This window comes from Sardina pilchardus, chromosome 10 (genome assembly GCF_963854185.1).
Source record: "Sardina pilchardus chromosome 10, fSarPil1.1, whole genome shotgun sequence".
Taxonomy (NCBI): domain Eukaryota; kingdom Metazoa; phylum Chordata; class Actinopteri; order Clupeiformes; family Clupeidae; genus Sardina; species Sardina pilchardus.
This window is the reverse complement of record NC_085003.1, coordinates 3,422,327-3,442,804: the sequence shown is the minus strand read 5'-3', so window position 1 is coordinate 3,442,804 and position 20,478 is coordinate 3,422,327. Positions and strand designations below refer to the sequence as shown.

The window sequence follows — 20,478 nt, the reverse complement described above, 5'->3', positions numbered from 1 at the left end:
GATCGGAGACCTTAAGTAAAGCAGTTTTGCTTTAGAAGTTTTACACTATATAATTATAGCTGTATTTATATATCACATTGTCCGTTTATTACAAGTTCTCTGCCATAGCCGTTAGGCTATAGTAAGTTTGTAAGTTTGTTTCTTGAACGAAAAGGCATCAGGCATTTTTGTGATTTGTTTGTTTGTTTTGTTTTTCATCCGAGGAGCAGATTTTGTCTATAGTTTTATTTAGCTTTTATCATAGTATTACCAGCTAGTTGGTGTGTTTAGCATTATTTTTGGTGACCATGACCATTATGCATGTATTGACCATTTCAGTAGTCGCTTTTGTTTTGGTATAGTGTCTCCAGGCCGGAAGTTTTGAGTCATCTTACACTGGGCGTATTCGACTTCGTGCAATTCTGCGCAGATCTGGCTGAACATGAGTCACGCAAGACATGACACAAAGTGTACACTGCACAAGTCCAGTTTAGATTACGTTCGGCCAGATCTGCGCAGCGGGGCATTAATTCGAATGAGCCTCACACAAGGCTACAGATGCTACACCTATCTTTTACTGTCTATGTGCTACACACCCTACAGACAGCCATGCTCAGATAGCGCAGACAATTCGCGATTCCACGATATAATTATGTTGGCCAATTTGAGATGTTCGATAGGTGACACTCGACTTTTCAGGGGACTCTATCGTTTTATCTACACGAGGAATTCTGACATTAATCAATTTGTCATGGATAACACCGAAATCGTTAGCGACAATACTTTAACCCCTGAAATCCGTTTGAGCCTCTTCACACCAAAGTGCCGATTTTGGCACGCACGGCCAGATACATGGCCCTTTTCAGATCCATATTGGGCAATATATTGGCCGGGAGGGCAAGCGCTGTCAAGGTATGAATAAAGTTTTCCCCTTTTCCCCTGGCATTTTTTCCCCAGAGTGGCTGTCATAAAGTAGGCCATACAACTATGCATTTAATAGACTTTTTCTCAAACTTTTGTGTGACATTTTCACAAAGTCTAACTGATTCATGTATTTTTTCTTGACACTTAAGTAATGAAACCTTTGACCTTCATCCATCTTTCAGGTATTTGTTAGATAACCCTGGAGTGTCCAGAGGAAAAAAAGTGCTGGATCTCGGTAGTGGTTGTGGAGCATCAGCAATTGCTGCAAAAATGTGCAGTGCTTCTCATGTGGTTGCCAATGACATAGACTCAGGTAAAACCTTGAAAAGTTGTCAAGTTGCACACAATTTGAATGTAACAGTGACATTTGCAAACAAAAGCAGTCCAAATGTAAATAGGCCTATTTGGCTATGTCCGGTAGGCCAGTTGTCAATGAAAGAAAGAAAAATCTGAGGCATGGTCTTGTGTCTAAAGATGAAAGTCTGTTCTCTCATTACAGTTGCTGCTGTAGCTATTCAGCTAAACTGTGAACTTAACAATCTGGAGCCAATTCCCTGTGTCACTGACAATCTCATTGGATCTGAACCTGAGCACTGGGATCTCATCTTGCTTGGAGACATGTTTTATGATGAAGACCTAGCTGACAGTTTGCATACGTGGCTGAAGACGTGCATTAGAGTCCATAACACAAAAGTGTACATTGGTGACCCTGGACGTGCACAGTTTGAAAACCACAGGATTAAAAGCTTCGTCAAATTACTGGCTCAGTACACATTACCTGAATCAGTTAGAGAGGAGAACTATGGACTAACCAGTAGTACTGTTTGGCTTTATACACCAGATGTATAACCCCAATGTGCTGATCTACAGTCTGCGACTGGACTGTTCGCGTGTTGTCCAAGTTCTCTCCTACGTCTACATTATGTCGGATACAAATGTATCCTACACACTTTTGTTACAATTCACCCTCCGGTCCACATTCAACCATTGTATCAGTGTGTCCAAAGTGTAACAATTTGGATGCGCTGGAGACCCCGGACTCATTTTATTCCGCAGCTGATGAATGTGGATGTTGTGTATCACGGAACCATCTGAGAAGAGATGATGTACAAACCCATGTTCCCTTCCCTGATTTGTTGTGCTTGTTTCACGTGATGATGGCCATGCTGCTTTTCGAGAAGTACATTCATTTGACAGCCATACAGTGAATGGCAACGGATGATGGCCTATGCAACTTAAAGACACTGTAATTATTATATAGCCAAATGTAACTGTGTATGTCACAAATAAATACCTCTTGATCATTTGAAGCACATTCTAGGATATGTTCTGTAATGTTACAATGAGGTAGGGGCTATTTGTAGGGCCCGAGCACCGATTAATTGGGTTATTAATCTTTACATGTATACAAAACATCTCAATGGTGCATTTTGTCCATGTTTAGGGTAGGGGGAAAACGATTTCCTTAAGATAAGTCAAACTGGTGTTTTTTTTAAATATTGTATATTCAAATGAGTGCTCTGAATATGCGATCCAAAATGAATGTTCAGACTTGTGAGATTTGCTGCATACTATTCCTATTTATGCACCCGCCTGCAAAATATTTAATAATTTAGTTACTGAGCTATGGGCTTGTGAACTTGGAAAAAAAAGAGGCAGAACAAAATCGACACCCCCTTCCCCCAGGTAAAATGGCTGTAACTTAGAAAGTATTGATCTTAGCATAAACTAAATACAGAGTGTCTCCTGGGTAACAATAGGTACACCAGGTATTTTTTTCAGAATTTTTTTAAATGCAAGTGTGTAGGCCCTGTTTGAACTCACATGGAATTCACAGTTCTAGTGTGAATTCCTATAGGCTAAACGAGCGGTCTATTGCACCCGGGCAGTGAATTTGGCAAACGTTGCCCATTTCCCCTACCCTGGAAGTTCTCGCAAGAGCACAATTTGAATTGTGTCCGCAAGATACTCTAGCCACGAGCAATGATGCACGTTACGTTTACCGTCGTAGTGTTATCCAATTGTGTGCAGTGAAACTTTCAAATGGGGCCGCCCCTCGAGTTGGGCCATTTTCATTATTCATGGCCAGACTTAAAGGGTAACTGCACCCTAAAATATGTTTTTTGAGCTGTTGATTGATTGATTGAAAATACTCATAAGTGGTGAACTACTATTACCAGGGTTAATATTGACAAAAATCGTGTTTCTCGACAAAAGTAACATTTCGTATGATTGTATTGGAGATATTGCTCTCCGCGCTTTCTACAGGTTGAAACATGCCATGGCATGTTGGTCCAAAATACTATTGTAGTGCTGACGTTGTCCCAACACCTGCTGCCCTGATTAGCCTACCTGTGATGTCTGTAGCACTCATTCCCAGATTGACACGAAATCACCATGGTTGATTGGCTGCAGCAGGGCTGCACTCCCTTCCAAATTTCAGAACGTCCTGCCCATTTTGAAAGCCTTTTTCAGAAATTTGAAGTGGGTGGAGTTATGGGGTGAAGTGACTCTTTAAAGTGTAAGAAATCTTATCCAACTACAGACCCATCTCCAATCTCCCCTTCAAAGGTACTTGAGAAAGCAGTTGCCACCTTCAGGACCACCTCAAACAAAATAACCTCTTTGAAAAATTCCAGTCTGGTTTCCGCTCCGCCCACAGCACAGAGACTGCCCTTGTCAGAGTCACCAAAGACCTCCTCATGTCGTCCGACAATGGCTGTCCCTCCCTCCTCATCCTCCTGGACCTGCTGCATTTGACACTGTCCACCATGACATTAATGATAATTTTGACAGCTAGAAGCTGTCATCAAGGAAGGCGGGAAAGAGCGATTTAAGCGCAACAGACTTTATTTTCGCAGAGAGAACGCATCATACTATATACATTCATTACAAAACCACTGAAAGACACTGAAATTAATTTTAAATATATAATAATTTTAAATATATGAAAATAATTTTAAATATATAATTCATAAATGTTGCGTTTGCCAAAGAGAAAGTATAATCATCTCCTATGGCTATTCTAAGCCATCAAATGTGTCAATATAATATGCTACATTAGCCTACAGCAAATAGGCTGCACATGTACAGGAAAAGTGTTATGTCCGAGATAGTCCATAAATTCCACTTATCAATTTTGTAATCCACCGGCGATTTACTGCTGCACAGTGCTATGCCGCCTGAAAAACTTGCGTACGCGAGTTCAGACTAGACGTGAGATTTGAGCGTATAGCACCGATCACGTTCACATTGATAAATGCCATACTTTGCGTGGAAACAAGCGTACGCCTGTTTTTGGTCGTACGCACGTTTCATAAATGAGGGCCAATGACACTGCTCTCAGCTGGTTCAACTCATATCTCACAAAACCGGACAGAATACATCTCCCTGGGTCACTCCAAATCAAGTACACACACATTAACCTGCGGTGTCCCCCAGAGATCAGTCCTTGGCCCCATCCTCTTCATCCTCCACCTCGCTCCCCTTGGCCAAATCATCCAATATCATCCAGAAAATCATCAGCCGTCACAACATCTCATTCCACTGCTCTTCTGATGACACACAGCTCTATGTCAATGCCACAGCTGCAACCCCATCCTCACAGTCATTCCCATCAAAACTCACCACCTGTCTGGAGGAGATAAAGGTATGGATGGAGCACAACTTTCTCCAACTCAACAGCTCCAAAACCGAAGCCATCCTGGTTGGCACTCCCCACCAGTCCAAATCATCATCCATAACCAGCATCACCTTCTCTGGCTCCAACATCCCCCTTTCATCAACAGTCACAAATCTGGGTGTAAAAATGGACTCTCAACTCACATTTGAAGCACATATAAATCACCTCTGCAAAACCTCCTTCTACCACCTCCGTAACATTTCCAAACTCCGCCCCATCCTCTCTCTCTCAGATGCCGAAAAGCTGGTTCATGCCTTTGTCTCCTCCAGACAGGACTACTGTAACGCACTTCTCATTGGGATCCCAAGCAAGAGTCTGCAGAGACTCCAGTACATCCAAAACTCTGCAGCTAGGATCCTGATGAGAGTGCGGAAACACGAGCACATTACCCAGCACCATCAACTACGGACACTGCTCTTGCTAGCTTAACTGCCCAATTCACACCTCCCCCCTCACCCCCAGTGCAGCACGTCCCTCCTCCCCTCCCCCCCGGAGTGACCAAGACCGCACCACCTCCCCTTCCCCCTCATCATAACGGCAGATCAAGTTAGAGGACAGCTGAAGAAACTCCATCCCAGGAAAGCAGCCGGGCCTGACGGACTGTGTCCAAGACTGTTCAAGGCCTGTGCTACTGAACTGGGAGAGCCACTGGAGCATATCTTCAACCAAAGTCTACGTCTCGGGAGAGTCCCAACACTGTGGAAGACATCATGTCTTATCCCCGTCCCCAAGAAACCACGTCCACGTGAGCTTAATGACTTCAGGCCAGTCGCTCTCACATCACACCTGATGAAGACCTTGGAGAGACTGGTTCTGGGGATACTTAGGCCACAGGTGCGCCATGCACTAGATCCGTTACAGTTTGCATACCAGGAGAAAGTGGGCGTTGACGATGCCATCTAATACCTCCTACACAGGACACACTCTCACCTGGACAAGGGGAAAAGTGCTGTGAGAATCATGTTCTTTGACTTCTCTAGTGCTTTTAACACCATCCAACCCCCCAGACTGAGTGACAAGCTCCTGCAGATGGGTGTGGATGCTCACCTAGTATCCTGGATTGCAGACTACCTGACAGAGCGGCCACAGTTTGTCAGACTGAAGGACTGCCTCTCCAACACTGTAATCAGCAGCACAGGTGCTCCACAGGGAACAGTGTCATGCTACATGCAGAAGTTTTCAGACGATTGTGGGATGTATCAGGGATGGGCAGGAGGAGGAATACAGGAGCCTGGTGGAGGACTTTGTGTAATGGTGCAGACTCAACCACCTACAACTCAACACGGCCAAGACCAAGGAGATGGTGGTAGATTTCAGGAGGTCTAAGCCTGCTCTGCTGCCAGTCACCATTGAGGAGGTCAATGTGGAGGTGGTGAACACAAGTACCTGGGCGTACTGGACGATAAACTGGACTGGTCAGTCAACACTGAAGCAATATACAAGAAAGGGCAGAGCAGGCTGTACTTCCTGAGGAAGCTGCGGTCCTTCAATGTCTGCAGCAAGCTCCTCTGGATGTTTTACCAGTCTGTTGTTGCCAGCGTCCTCTTTTATGCTGGGCGACTAGACAGGCTGGTAAGGAAGGCTGGCTCTGTTGTGGGAGCTGATCTGGAGTGCATCACTTCAGTATCAGACAAAAGGACCCTGAACAAGCTACAGCATCCTGGACAATGACTGTCTTCCACTCTACAGCACTATCATACAGCAGAAGAGCTTGATCAGCTGGAGACTACGCTCCATGACATGCACAACAGACAGACTGAGGAAGTCATTTGTACCCAGGGCCATACAATTGTACAATGCTTCACTGAAGGGAAAAGGAGAGTTGGACTTCTATGCATAGCATATCTGCACCTCCACCCTCTTATACACTTACATGGCATGGCTTACATGTCTACCCTCTTTTTGTCCATATATTTGACCAATGACTAATGTCTGCACCCATATCTAACTATCCTTGCACTGCTGCTATAACTCTTATATTATTACTATGTTAGGTCTATTTTAATTGTCCATATATTTATACTAGTACTGTTATTATTATCACTATGCTTACATTTTGTACTGTACATATTTATTGCTGGTCACTAGAATGTAATCTTGCACTGTTGCACTGTGGAGGTTTTGATTTACTATGCTTACATTTTGTACTGTACACATTTATTGCTGGTCACTAGAATCTAATCTTGCACTGTTGCACTTATTTGCACTACCAACTTGACACACACCTCATACTGGATCACAATACCAATCCTCAGTACATTCATGCACACCTTATCCATAGTATTTTATAGTATTTTATTTTACTGCTCCTTTAGTCATGTTGATTTGATTTGCTTTGTACTTTCCTGTTTACATTGTTTTGTATGTTGTGTGTGGTGTCTTAAGCTGCTGGGACCTTGAATTTCCCCCTGGGGATCAATAAAGTATCTATCTATCTATCTATCCCCATCCTCCACTCACTCCACTGGCTTCCGGTCTCCAGCAGGATTGAGTACAAGATTTCCCTCCTCCTCACTCACCAATGCACTCATGGTTATGCCCCCCCCCCCCCCCCCCCCCCCCCCACCCCCCCCCCCACCTCAAAGAAATAATCAACCCACAAAACACAACACGCTCCCTCCGCTCCACTCACTCAAACAAAGACCTAAAAAAAAAGACCTAAAGACATTTCTTTTGGTCCCTTTTAGATGTTCTTAAACCTTTTTCTTTTTTTCCTCTTTTTCCTTTTCTAATTAAATTGCTCATCTTATTTTTGTTTTTAACCTGTAGCACTTTGAGATCTCTGATGTAAAGTGCATTATAAATACAATGTATTATTATTATCATTAAATATATTTTAACTGTCAAAAATATTTTTTGGGACCATTTAAAATATTTACACAAATGTCTAAATATATTGTGAATATATATATATATATATATATATATATATATATATATATATATACAGTGCCTATAGAAAGTTATCATACCCTTTTGAAATAGTTACCTTTTTTGTCTTACAGCCTGAAATCAAAACCCATTTTAAAAAAAATCTTTTCCAGTTTTATTTACAAATGTAGCTGTACAACATCAAAATAATGAAAAAAAAACTCAACAATTCTGAAAATTAATAAAAAATTAAAAACTAGAATAACAGGGTTGGAAAAGTCATCATACCCCTGACTTAATACTTTGTAAAGCTTCCTTTTGCTTTCATTACAGCCATCAATCTGTTTGGATATGTCTGTATTATAGCTTTGCACACCTAGATAGGGGAATATTTGCCCAATTTTCCGTACAGAAATGTTACAATTTAGTCAAATTCTGTAGGGAATGGCGATGGACTGCTCTCTTCAAGTCAATCCACATATTTTCTATAGGATTTAAGTCAGGGCTCTGACTTTGCCACTCAAGGATATTCACCATCCTATCCTTAAGCCACTGCTTTGTTCTTTTGGCAGTATGTTTAAGATTATTGTCGTGTTGGAAGGCGAATGACCTCCCCATCCTCAGCTGTTTAGGAGAGGGACGCAGGTTTTCCTCAAGAATTTTGGTGTACTTGGCAGCATCCATTTTCCCTTCTATCCTGACCAATTGCCCAGTCCCCGCTGAAGAGAAACATCCCCAAAACATAATGTTGCCCCCACCATGCTTCAAAGTAGGTATGGTGTGTTTTGGGTGTGTTTGGGTGTGTATACTGTGTTTGGTTAGCGCCTGGAGCTCAGTCCAAAAACTTCAATCTTAGTCTCCAAAAACTTCGATCTTAGTCTCATCTGACCATATAAGCTTTTTCCACATGGTAGCAGAATATTCCAGATGTGTTTTTGCACTGAACTCCAAGCGCAATGTTTGGCGAAAACCAACACAGTACACCTCCCAAAACACACCATACCTAGTGTGAAGCATGGTGGGGGCAACATTATGTTGTGGGGATGTTTCTTTTCAGCAGGAACTGGGCAATTGGTCAGGATAGAAGGGAAAATGGATGCTGCCAAGTACACCCACATTCTTAAGGAAAACCTGCGTCCCTCTCCTAGACAGCTGAGGATGGGGAGGTCATTCGCCTTCCAACACGACAATAATCTTAAACATACTGCCAAAAGAACAAAGCAGTGGCTTAAGGATAGGATGGTGAATATCCTTGAGTGGCAAAGTCAGAGCCCTGACTTAAATCCTATAGAAAATCTGTGGATTGACTTGAAGAGAGCAGTCTATCGCCATTCCCTACAGAATTTGACTAAATTTTAACATTTCTGTACGGAAAATTGGGCAAATATTCCCCTATCTAGGTGTGCAAAGCTATAATACAGACATATCCAAACAGATTGATGGCTGTAATGAAAGCAAAAGGAAGCTTTACAAAGTATTAAGTCAGGGGTATGATGACTTTTCCAACCTTGTTATTCTAGTTTTTCATTTTTTATTAATTTTCAGAACTGTTTACTTTTTTTTCATTATTTTGATGTTGTACAGCTAAATTTGTTAATAAAACTGGAAAAGATTTTTTTTTAAATGGGTTTTGATTTCAGGCTGTAAGACAAAAAAACTATTTCAAAAGGGTATGATGACTTTCTATAGGCACTGTATATACAGTATTATATATATACAGTCATGACTGAAACTGTTGGCACCCATGCTAAAGTTGACTAAAAAGAGGAATATAAAATCATCTTTTGGAAATTTTGGAAAAATTGATTTTAATGGCTTTAGTAATAAAATGAGGAAAAATCCAACCTTTCAGGACACAAATTTTCTTTGTGAATGAACAATTTATCATAAATAAATAAATGTTCTTCCCAAAATACTGGGGTCAAAAATATTGCCACCCCTATGTATTGTAACCCTATGGGAATTTAACACATAGGGTTAACATAGGGGCGGGCAGTTTTTTATTTTCAAAGGCCACTTATTTCATGGATCCAGGATACTACGCATCCTGATAAAGTTCCTTTGACCTTTGGAGCGAAAATAGCCCAACATCATCCCACACCCTTCACCGTACCTAGAGATTGGCATGGTGTTTTGTTCGGTTTAGTTCAGTTAGCCCATTAGCTGGTTTGATTTGCATTGAGCTCAATGAGCATCAAGCAGGCTAAAAGGCTGACTGAACAAAACTGAACAAAACACCATGCCAATCTCTAGGTATGGTGAAGGGTGTGTGATGATGTGGGGCAATTTTAGTTCTAAAGACCAAGGGAACTTTTTCAGGATGCATAGTATCCTGGATCCATTAAACAAGTGGCATTTAAAAATTAAAATATGCCTATCTCTATGGGTATTTTAAGGAGGAACATTTATTTATTCATGATACATTATTCATTCACAAAGAAAATTGGTGTCCTTAAAGGTTGGATATATCCTAATTTTATTACTTATGGCATTAAGGTCAATTTCCAAAAGATGATTTTATATTCCTCTCTTTAGTCAACTTTAGCATAGGGTGCCAACAATTTCAACCATGACTGTATATATATATATATATGTGTGTGTGTATGTGTTTAAAGGCTTCCCAAACTGTGTTTGTGGATGCGGATCGAATTTGATTCGAAAATCCATGTTGAAACTGATTCGGTGTAATGTGGCTGTAGCCTTATTTTGATTAGCTTGATCAGCTTTTGCACAAGTGTGGGTGCCTGCTGAAGGTTAAAGTAAGTGTGAATCACAAACACACAGAGAAGGTGCCATGGTAGTTACCTGTCAGGCATGAAAACACTGTATTCCTCTATACCATGGTAGACAGCTCATATTTGTTATAATTCTGCAGACAGTTAGACATGACAATGAAACATGAATGAATGTAACAGATAATACCAGAACAAAATAACAGAGGATATACAAGCCTTTATGTTACACCTTAAATGTTTAAATTAATACAAATCATATAAATAAAAGCTTCATATAAACATTCAATAAAGCTTCCTAATGAGAACAGTGTACAATGGAAAAAATGACCATGTATATTTAAAAGTATAACCCAAGTCACCATTATGCATAGTATTCTCACTGTGGAATGCGCACAAACTACACATCTTTACATGTACAAGTTGAACTCCGACGTCAGAAAGGGGAAGTGATGAACAATATTGTAGCACATGGAGCAGTAATGTCTCCTCAATAAATTGTCCAGGTCACATGTTTTATCTTGTCCCTACCAGTGTGTGTTTGTAGAGCCTCTCTGGACCGATCTGGAGAGCACATAAGATGACAAGATAATAGTCACGAGACAAAGAACAAATGTACATATAGTTAAAAAATGTATACAAATGTATACTTTTGTGATTTTAAGGTACCAGCGTAAATTGTCACATGTTCCAACCTGTAATTAGTGGACATCCATGAAACACAAATGTTCTGATCTTGGTGCAATTTGTGAGAACAATAATCACCGCCTCGTCTGTCAGCTTGGTACATCTTGACATGTGGATTTCCTGCAATACATATATCAGGACAGGGGACGTTACCAGCAACACAAGATTACCCATACCCAAGCTTAACATAATGACAACAGAGTTGTGACGGTTCCGCGTCAATTCCCTACTACTTGAACAGAGGATGGCTGCAGCTGGCGAACAGCGGACTTTTGAATCGGCTTTTTTTTAAAGACTTGGAGTTGAGCTTTTTTGAGAAAAGAACTAAGAACGACATTGAAATCATTCCTAAAAACGAAAGATAGGCTATTCAGAGTTTTGCCGACCGGATACAGCAAAAGTTTTATCTACCGACTAGCTCTGCTGGTAGGAAAACGCATGGGACTCATGAGTTGTAGCACTATCCTATTGCGGAATTTGAAAGACAACCGTTCATCCCACCCCTCGGATTGAGTCCCGCCAATGGTGTGTTTCCAGACCCAACATCTTGAAGTTCCTCACACAATTCCACTGTTTCAAGACAAAAGCCTTACACATACTGTACACATACATGCATACAGTACCCTCCAGGCTTATTGGCACCCTTGGTAAAAGTTGACTAAAACTAGGTATAAAAAAAAATCTTTTGGTGATTTATTGTACTCCCACAATGAAAACAACGAGGAAAAATATACCCTGCAACAGAAGCATTTTTTTTCTGATAAAAGGGAAAATAAATAAATATTTTTTTAACAAAAACACATTGCTCACAATTATTGGCACCCCTGAAACATATTATGTACAACATTTAACAGGAGCATTTTCTTATGTAAATCAGAGTGTCTGTGAACTTTCAGAAGTAGTTCATGATGTTCTTTTTCACTATGGTATGAAAATGAAGTCACTCATATAGGCTAAATCCTCTAGTCATTTTTCAACATTGGAGAGACAATACACTAAATTGAAATGAAAAGAAAGTGTGTTGACATTTGTAAGTAAGAGAATGTCTATGGAAACTAGGTATTTTGTTGAAAATGCCTATATTTCCAGTTAAACTAATGATTAAAAGGTTCTAATCATCTGTAAATGTGACAAATATGCTTGGACAAAGACCCATGGCTATTTTGCCCCCATGTACAGTATGGAGTATGGTATGATAGGCCAAAAAAATCCACAAGGACCACTGTTGGAGAGTTACAGACAAAGCTATCATCTTGGGGTCACCAAGTCCCCCCAAAAAAATCTCCAAAAGTGACCTCACTGCTAATAGATTATTTAGATGGCATGTCAGGTTAAAGCCAGTCCAGTCATTTAATGAACAATGTAAATGGCAGGAGTTACTGAATGGTACCATGACATGTCTGGGAGTGTGGTCTATTGTCAGATGAAAAGAAAATTGTGCTCTTTCGCTAAAAACACTTAAGGTGTCTTTGGCGTACATAGAAGAATGACTACACTAAAAAGAATCCCATGCCTGATCAGAATTATGGTGGAGGGGCTGTGCTATTGTGGGGCTGTTTTAATTCCCAAAGGCCTAATTAAGGTGCATGGTATCATGAACACCATGAAAAACCTGAACATTTTCAAAGGAAATCAAACAATCTCTGCCAACTGCCAAGGCCCTAAAAGTTGGTCATGGTTGGATCATTCATCAGGTCAATGAACCAAAACAAATGTCCAGATCAAAACAAATATGGTTTACTGAACACAAAATCAAGCTTCAGACATTGCCATTGCAGTCCCCTGATCTAAACTCCATAGAAAAAAAAGTGGGATGAGGTTTTGTAAAGATGAATGGTCTTAAATCCCTTACTTTGTATTCAATCTTTATGGGATGTCAGAGAAGAATATTACAAGCTGTTTTATTGACAAAGGGAGGTTTAAGAAGGTATTACAAGTAGGGGTGCCAATAATTGTGAGTGATGTGTTTTTGTTAAAAAATATTCATTTCTTTAGAGATTTTCCTTTTATTCAATAATTTGCTTCCTTTCAATGTGGGATTTTTCCTCATTTTGTTTCATTGAAAATGTACAATAAATCACCAGCAGATTATTTTTTATACCTGTTTTTAGTCAACTTTACCAAGGGTGCCAATAATTCTGGAGGGTACTGTACATACTGTACACACACTACTGTTCAAAAGTTTGGGGTCACCCAGACAATTTCATGTTTTCCATGAAAACCCACACATTTATTCATCTAATGAGTTGCAAAATGAGTATACAATATAATGAAGACATTGAGAAGGTTATTATGATTAATTATTAGAATAGAATCAAAATAATAATTTTGTCCTTCAAACTTTGCTTTTGTCAAATAATTCTCCATCAATCAATTCTCTGAAGGAGTGCCCGCCATTGTAGGAAATCTTCCGTTTCTTGGTATTTCTCACATGAAATAGCCTCCTTCATTTCTCAGAACAGTTATAGACTGTCGAGTTTCAGAAGAAAGTTCTCTTTTTCTGGCCATTAGCTAACCATTAGAACACAAGAGTGATGGCTGCTGGAAATGGGCCTCTGTACACCAAGATATTCCATTGAAAATCAGCCGTTTCCAGCTAGAATAGTCATACCATATTAAAAATGTCTAGACTATATTTCTGATTAATTTAATGGTATCTTCATTGATAAAAAATAGTTATTTTCTTTATAAAATGAGGACATTTCTAAGTGACCCCAAACTTTTGTTAACTGTAGTGTACATATGAAAATTCATGGACACTTCATGAATACAAAAACTGTCTATCACTGACTATCACTCTGTAGTTTCCAGCAGAGACAATAGATAACTCAAGCACAGCATACCATATGCATCCTTCCTTCTTTTGCTATCGTAGACTGTCTGGAGAAGTAGGCTATAGGCAATGCATATCACATATAGCCAATTGTCTGTCAGGAGGAAAGCCCTCACTATTCTAACAATGAATGTCTCATGATCATCTTGATCTCGAAAATGAGATGAATCATCTCAAGGGGCTTATCCTAACAAATAAACATATATACTTATTAGAGAGCAGCTCCTGGAGAGTGCAAGTTGGATATACAGACGTGTGTGTTGTTAGTAAGATACCGAGAGAGAGCACTAGTTCTTCCCAGATGTAACATATTGTAAATTAACTTAAATTAAAATAACATACATTGTACAGCCTACTAGAAAAGCGAAAGGTTCAGCACATGTAGGGGAAAGTATTTTTTGTATTATTCCACAATACCATGAGGTCTCCTAATTATTAATATTACTGTATTCATTTAGTAAAGTAAATATATTTATTTTCATCAGTATGAAGACACATTAGGGTGACCAGATGAGAATGAGTGAAATTGGGGACTTGATACAATACACAAATTGAATAACTCTCAAAAAAAATCATGAACTCAAATGTCATTAGGAAAAAAACAAACACAATGTGCTTTACCTGTGCGTGTAAATCAGGCCTTCCGTAGGCTAATACCTATACTTTATTTTTATTTTTTCCTCCTTTTTTCCATATACAAACTAAACTGTCGGTCATTAAGGAAACACAATATGATTGAGTAGTTACAGCTTTGAGTAGTTATAGCCTATATAGTTATAGGACACATACAACCACATAAAGCACACATACAACACACACTCTGCCTGCAAAGGTATTCAACTTGACCCTTGTCACCACTTTTAGTTTGTGTCTGCAAAAACATGTATGCATTGCCTCACTAAAACAAACCCGTCGAGGCAGTCCCCCAGCCCCTGAGACAGTGCAGTAGTTGGCTCACACAACCTCACACCATGACTTTTACATCTTTGCTTTGTAATGTTTATAGTGCTACATATACAGTAGATCACTGCTATTGACGCACTCTGGACTCGAATCTAAAGAACTTCCTGGTTCATACCCCTCAGCCTGGTTTTGGCTTACAAATAGTCCCCTGGTGAATATATTTTATTTTATTCTTGTTTTATTCCTGTTTTCATTTTCTTTGTTTTTATTATTTACATGTTTTTACAATTTGTTTCTTTTTATCTTTTGTATTTATATATTATATATAGTTTAAAGCACTTTGTGTATGATACTGTGCTATACAAATAAATAATCTTTTATTGAGAAATTAGGCCTTCTGATGACAAAGGGTTGAATACTTCAGCAAGTCATAGTATTCCTCGCATACTCTCACCTTCAAACTGTTGGAGCACACTCCTGTTGCAAGGCTGATGACACCCGCATCGGTAAACTAATGCATGTCAAGAAAAGACAGTATTATGACACACTCTCCATAATGAGCATTTCTTATGCATCAAAACTGATTGGGGATCAGAGAAAATAAAAGGAGGGCATTACGAAGAAACAAAGAACTCAAAAGGAATAGTCCAAATGATTGCATTATTACACAATACGTAAGTCTCAGTTGCATTATTTGATGGTTCCAGCTTTCAAACATTCCTCTGCTATAAGTAAACACAACTGTTTTTTGTCTCAGTGGGTCAAAGATCTCTTACCAAGGTGTCTGAGATAGAAACTGTGTGCAGCATCCGGCAGTTAGCTCCTAGCTCTTGAATGGCTTTGTCACTCAGAGCTGTGCAGCCCACAAGACAGATAACTTCCAGTCCTGTGCAGCAGCATGCCAGGGTCTGAACACCTGAGTCTGTCACCGACACACAGCCAGACAGGTCTACCCATTTCAGATTTGGACAGGAGGATGCAAGTGCTCCTAAGCCTGTGGGGACATATTGTCACATTTAAAGTCATTTCATTCATTCAAATGTTTATTGCAATAAAATTACAAAAGTACCCAAATAGCACAGGGTATTTTTTACTTGGACTTTATTTAGGATTATGCCAGGAAAAGTGTAGGAAATATTTGCCTACCTAAACAAGCAGAAAAACAAATATTCTTCTAGTACCTTTTGATGTAATGTCTGTAGAGTTGGAGAGGCATATTCGATTTAAATGCCAGCAGGAGATTTTTTGCAATGCCGTGTCAGAAAGCCTGCAGTTGTGCAAGTCAAGTGTTTTTATTCCTGAATGTAACACCTTAAGACACAAAAGGAGAATATTTCTATTCCTACCCTTGTTTAAACATATGAGACAGTATATCATATCAGTGTAAAGTCTCAGGATTTGTTCCCCAGTTTTGTATTGCCTTTATGATAACTAGTACAGTGCCTGTTCAAACATGCCATTCCTGTAGAAAACCTGTAGCCCAATTGCATGCCCAGAGGAATGCCAGCTTCAAAAATAGGAGCTAAAAATTGCTCGTTTCAATTTGGGACCTTGCAGTTGGAATTGTCGAATATCGACTGCATACCCATGTTTGTTGGTGTGTTGTTGCAAAATCCGCAGAATTTTAGGCAAGCAAGCTGCTTACAGAGAATCTTTATTGTTGATGTCAGACATGATAATCATCCAAACATCCTGCATCTTGACCTGTGCTGTGCCCTGATTCGTACCAAAGATCCTTCATTACTCCGCTTTAACCCTCTCTGTCTCTGTTTCTGCGCTGTGCTGTGTGAGAGGGACTGGCTAGAGCGGAGAAAGCCAAGGTGTGCTTCTTTTACCAATATATATTCAACAATAACTCTCAGTAGACTAACTAAGTTTTTGTGCTTTATTTTATGTGTAGGGACCCTATTTATACTACTGCAGAAGTATCTGTTATTTTCAGTTAAAAAAATGCGATACGTTTGGCACTCTGCCCTTAGTACTTGCAAGTGCTAAAGCAAGCGCTAAAGCCGCTCAAACTCAGTACTCCTCCTTCAACGTAATCTAGCTCTCAAGGGAGGTTCAAACTATTCCGAAACTGCACATCAAACTTACTAAATTGTTTCAGAAGTGTAGCAATCAAACTTTTCAAATAAAAAGCACGTTCATCTCTGTTTAACCCATCAGGGCAGTCATTGGTGGTTTTCAATGCAAACCAATAAGAAGACCTACATGACTCCTTTTCAACTGCCAAAAATACATCTTCCTCATCTCCATAAGAAAGAAAACCTGAAAAGTAACACATCCTTCAAATACTCCTACTATAATCATACTTGAAATCCAAAAGGATTTGTTTGTCAGAATCTGATTTTCTTCAGTTCAAAGTCTATTTTGGGGGGTTTCTGCCTTTATTGTGACAGGACATTGGAGAGAGAGACAGGAGGCGAGTGGGAGAGAGAGACGGGGTAGGATCGGGAAATAACCCGTGTTGGACTTGAACCCGGACCCCCATGGGCATTTGGACTCAAATTTGGTACGGTCGCTGTAGCCAGTTGCACCAAAGCTCACACACAATTTGATTCTCAAGACAGGTTAATCGAACCTGTCAGGCAAACCTATATCCTAGATGGGTGGGCCGTATCCCATTGATCCACAGAAATAGCATAGCCTAAAGCTACGTTCAACATTTGGCACGGAGAAAATAAACTGAGAACATAAAACCCACCCTATTTATGGGTAGGGAACAGAACCCTGGGAACTAGTGCAAGTCAGGGCCTCTGAAGGCCTGTTTATTTTCATTAGGAGCTACCTGGCTGATATTGGAGTCGGTAAGTGTTCCACGGAGGCTCATACGCCGCACTACTTTATCCTTGATGTTTTCTGGCAAATCTCTTAGGTCCTTATTATGGCAATTTTCGGCGCACTGGGCTACAAAATTAACACTCCTGTGGACATAATATAAGCTAATTAAGTTGTCAACATACAAGTGAAAAAGAGATCAACATAATATTTCAGTAGGTTATAACAGGGTCATCGCTATGGTGCACTTGAAACATTGTGTTCCAGCATATTCTACTGTAAAGCAAGGGTGTGTCAAACATAACATGCTACATTAGTAGTGGGTCACCCCGCCTAAGCAGAAACAATACTTTTCAACCCTTCTTTCCACTTTCCCACACTTAATTCACCAAATACAGAGATTTCACAAAAATAGGTGATACGATTTGTGACAAATGGCTCATAATTGCTTAGATACAACAGAGAACTCATAGAATAAACATCAAGTTGTGATTGACACTTTGCAGATTTGCAAGAGGAGCTGGTTTATTTTCAAGTGTGTCTAATACATAATGTAGCCTACATTTATATTAGGCTTTTTAATAGGCCAATAATAATAATAATACTTTTCCTGATACATTAGTGATGATGATACAATACAATATTATCTTTACGTGATCTGATTGTAATTAAGCACTAGTCCGAAACTTTTGATACAGAATTGACTTGATAATAATGCTAACCCAAAGTCTATCCGGTAAACACTACTCGCAGTATCAAGTCAGCTAAATAACGCCATAGATAGGCTAGGCTATACCAAAGATCCTTATCCGCTTTAACCCTCTGACACCCATGCAGAAAGGATGAGAATGAGCATCACGCAGAAAGGATGAGAATGAGCATCACAATGACGGCCTCCACGAGGTCCAACAAATCTGGCCCAGTTTGACACTTTCATGCTGTAAAGCGTAAAGGGAACTAGCCTACACACTTGGCAGTAAGATCAGAGAGGGTTAAAGCGGATCTTTGGTAAGATGCAGGATAATCACTTAAATATTGTTAACTACTTGTGCTAGTAGGCTACTCAGTGGTATAAGTTAGGCTCGATATGAAATACCTAGCTACCCTTTAACTACAGTCTATGTTTAACTATTTAGCAGATAGGTGATCATATTTGTGTAGCCTGTTTGTATACGTATACTCACAAATCTACAAGTGACAGGACCTCCATCTAGCAAAGAATAGGCTATTTGGAAGACAACAGGCACCACATAAAAAGATGAACGGGACTAAATAGACAGTAAAAGCAGAGACACTTTGGTAAAAGCTAAAAACCCTGCTGCAGGAAGCAGTAGCCTACGGCAAAGGAGCAGACTTCCAGCTGGATCTACTGAAGATTTCGTCAAAATAAAAGTCCTATTTTCGAATAAACCGCAATACAACTAGAAATGTAGTTCCAAGGAATTACCAGTGCTTGAAAATGCTAAAGATTTTATGTAAAATATCATGTATCGCTAAAATGCAGAGATGGGAGTGTTGATGGGTGCATAGGCTACATTGATAGTTTAAAAGTTATTGATAGACAAATAATTTAATAGATGTTGATAGATTTACTGGATGTTGATAGGCAGATAACTGAATGAATGTTGTATAGGCTACAGTGGTTCCCAACCTGGGGTCCGGGGACTGCAATAGGGCCTGCCAGAGATTGCAGGGGGTCCGCACAATGTTGCCTATAGGCTTAGGTTGTGAAATTACCAAAATTATTTGGGCACAATACATTTAGAAAATTCCAATAACACACCCAGCTGGATAATGTGTAATCCAAATTAAAGCATATTTTTGTTATTACCTCTGACCTCTAGGCTAGGCATTGGTAATTCATCCCCGGACCCCGATTGTTGAATAAAACAATGTCTTGTGGAATATGCGGGTAGGGGGCCCTGGCTTGTCTTAGACGCAGGCAAGGGGGCCCTCAAGGAAAAAAGGTTGGGAAACTGATGTAATGGATGGAAGGAGGAAGGAAGGAGGCTTTAGATAACAGAACAGTGCATTTTCACACACTGTAATAATAGGAAGAAGAAGGAGGAGGAGACGAAGAAGAAGACTTTGGATAGCAGTACGTTTTCATGCACTGGAATAAGTCCAGCTTCAGAAAGTCCAACCATGTATTGGATCTACCTGCACTTAACACAGGTTATCTCACCAATTAGCGGCTTTATACCTGGCTTGAGAGGTAGTGCTAATTAGAATCAGCTGGTTTAAGTAATAATAATAATAATAATAATAATATATTTAATTTATAACACCTTTCTCAAAACCCAAGGTCACTTTACAGTACAACAAAGAAAACACAAGAAAATACAACAATACAACAATGAAAATATAACAAACAAAATACAGGCTACAGGGCTATTTGTTGGGTGGCACAGATATGTGGTAGCCCTTTTACTCTCTGAAGCTGAATGTTTCCATCTTGACATGCAAGCTAGGTCTGGACAGCGGGCTTGAGAGCTGGACTGTCTGGACAAATGGTCACTCCACTTTCTGTGTCACAGTCCTGCCAGTCTTGAATGGGCCATGGCCTAAAGGCTTGAGCAAAGATTGTATAGTTACTAAGATGAATCATAAAGGGGTTTTTCAATGGAACGAAATAGCAGCACTTCCTGCCTCCTAAAGGGGCGTGTTCAGTGACGAAATAATCGGTTTAGAAAGGTGTAGAATTATTTCTCCCATATAAATATCTCCCGTTTGCCTCCTAAATGGGAGTGGCAGTTGCGTCACAATGAAACCAGAATTTACCCTCATATGAATCGTCTCGCTTTATAAACCGTCTCTGGCTTGAGTAAGGCACTTAATCCTCAACTGCTCCCTTGGCTCCAGCAATGGCTGCCCACTGCTCCAGGTGTGAACTCATTCACTCCTCTTGCATGTGTGCATCTAATTTGAGTGTTCACAGAAGGGTGTAATGCAGAAAACACATTTCTGTGAACCATATCACCAGCCTCTAACATTACGCAGTGACTCAGACCAAGACATAACCAATAAACAATCAACATGGTGTTTCAGGAGCATGGAAGGGGGAGATGCTTTATTTGCCTACTGAAGTC

At 39.9% G+C, this 20,478-nt stretch overlaps 2 protein-coding genes across 3 annotated transcripts; one reads left to right on the top strand and one right to left on the bottom strand.

Moving 5' to 3' along the window:
• Positions 1 to 397: 397 nt before the first annotated feature.
• Positions 398 to 2,222, top strand: etfbkmt (electron transfer flavoprotein subunit beta lysine methyltransferase). Its single transcript, XM_062547382.1, has 3 exons — positions 398 to 891; positions 1,086 to 1,216; positions 1,403 to 2,222. Exons 1-3 carry the CDS (start codon positions 422 to 424, stop codon positions 1,750 to 1,752), a joined length of 951 nt encoding a protein of 316 aa, XP_062403366.1. The 5' UTR covers positions 398 to 421; the 3' UTR covers positions 1,753 to 2,222.
• Positions 2,223 to 10,391: 8,169 nt separating this feature from the next.
• On the bottom strand, positions 10,392 to 18,718 carry amn1 (antagonist of mitotic exit network 1 homolog (S. cerevisiae)). 2 transcript variants are annotated; one of them, XM_062547200.1, is made up of 7 exons: positions 18,574 to 18,718; positions 17,400 to 17,553; positions 15,793 to 15,922; positions 15,388 to 15,605; positions 15,066 to 15,122; positions 10,884 to 10,995; positions 10,392 to 10,752 (listed from the first exon to the last, which is right to left on the bottom strand). In XM_062547200.1, exons 1-7 carry the CDS (start codon positions 18,597 to 18,599, stop codon positions 10,679 to 10,681), a joined length of 771 nt encoding a protein of 256 aa, XP_062403184.1. In that variant the 5' UTR covers positions 18,600 to 18,718; the 3' UTR covers positions 10,392 to 10,678. The 2 variants fall into 2 exon arrangements, with proteins under 2 accessions (XP_062403184.1, XP_062403185.1); XM_062547201.1 differs by having other exon boundaries at positions 17,400 to 17,535.
• Positions 18,719 to 20,478: the final 1,760 nt, after the last annotated feature.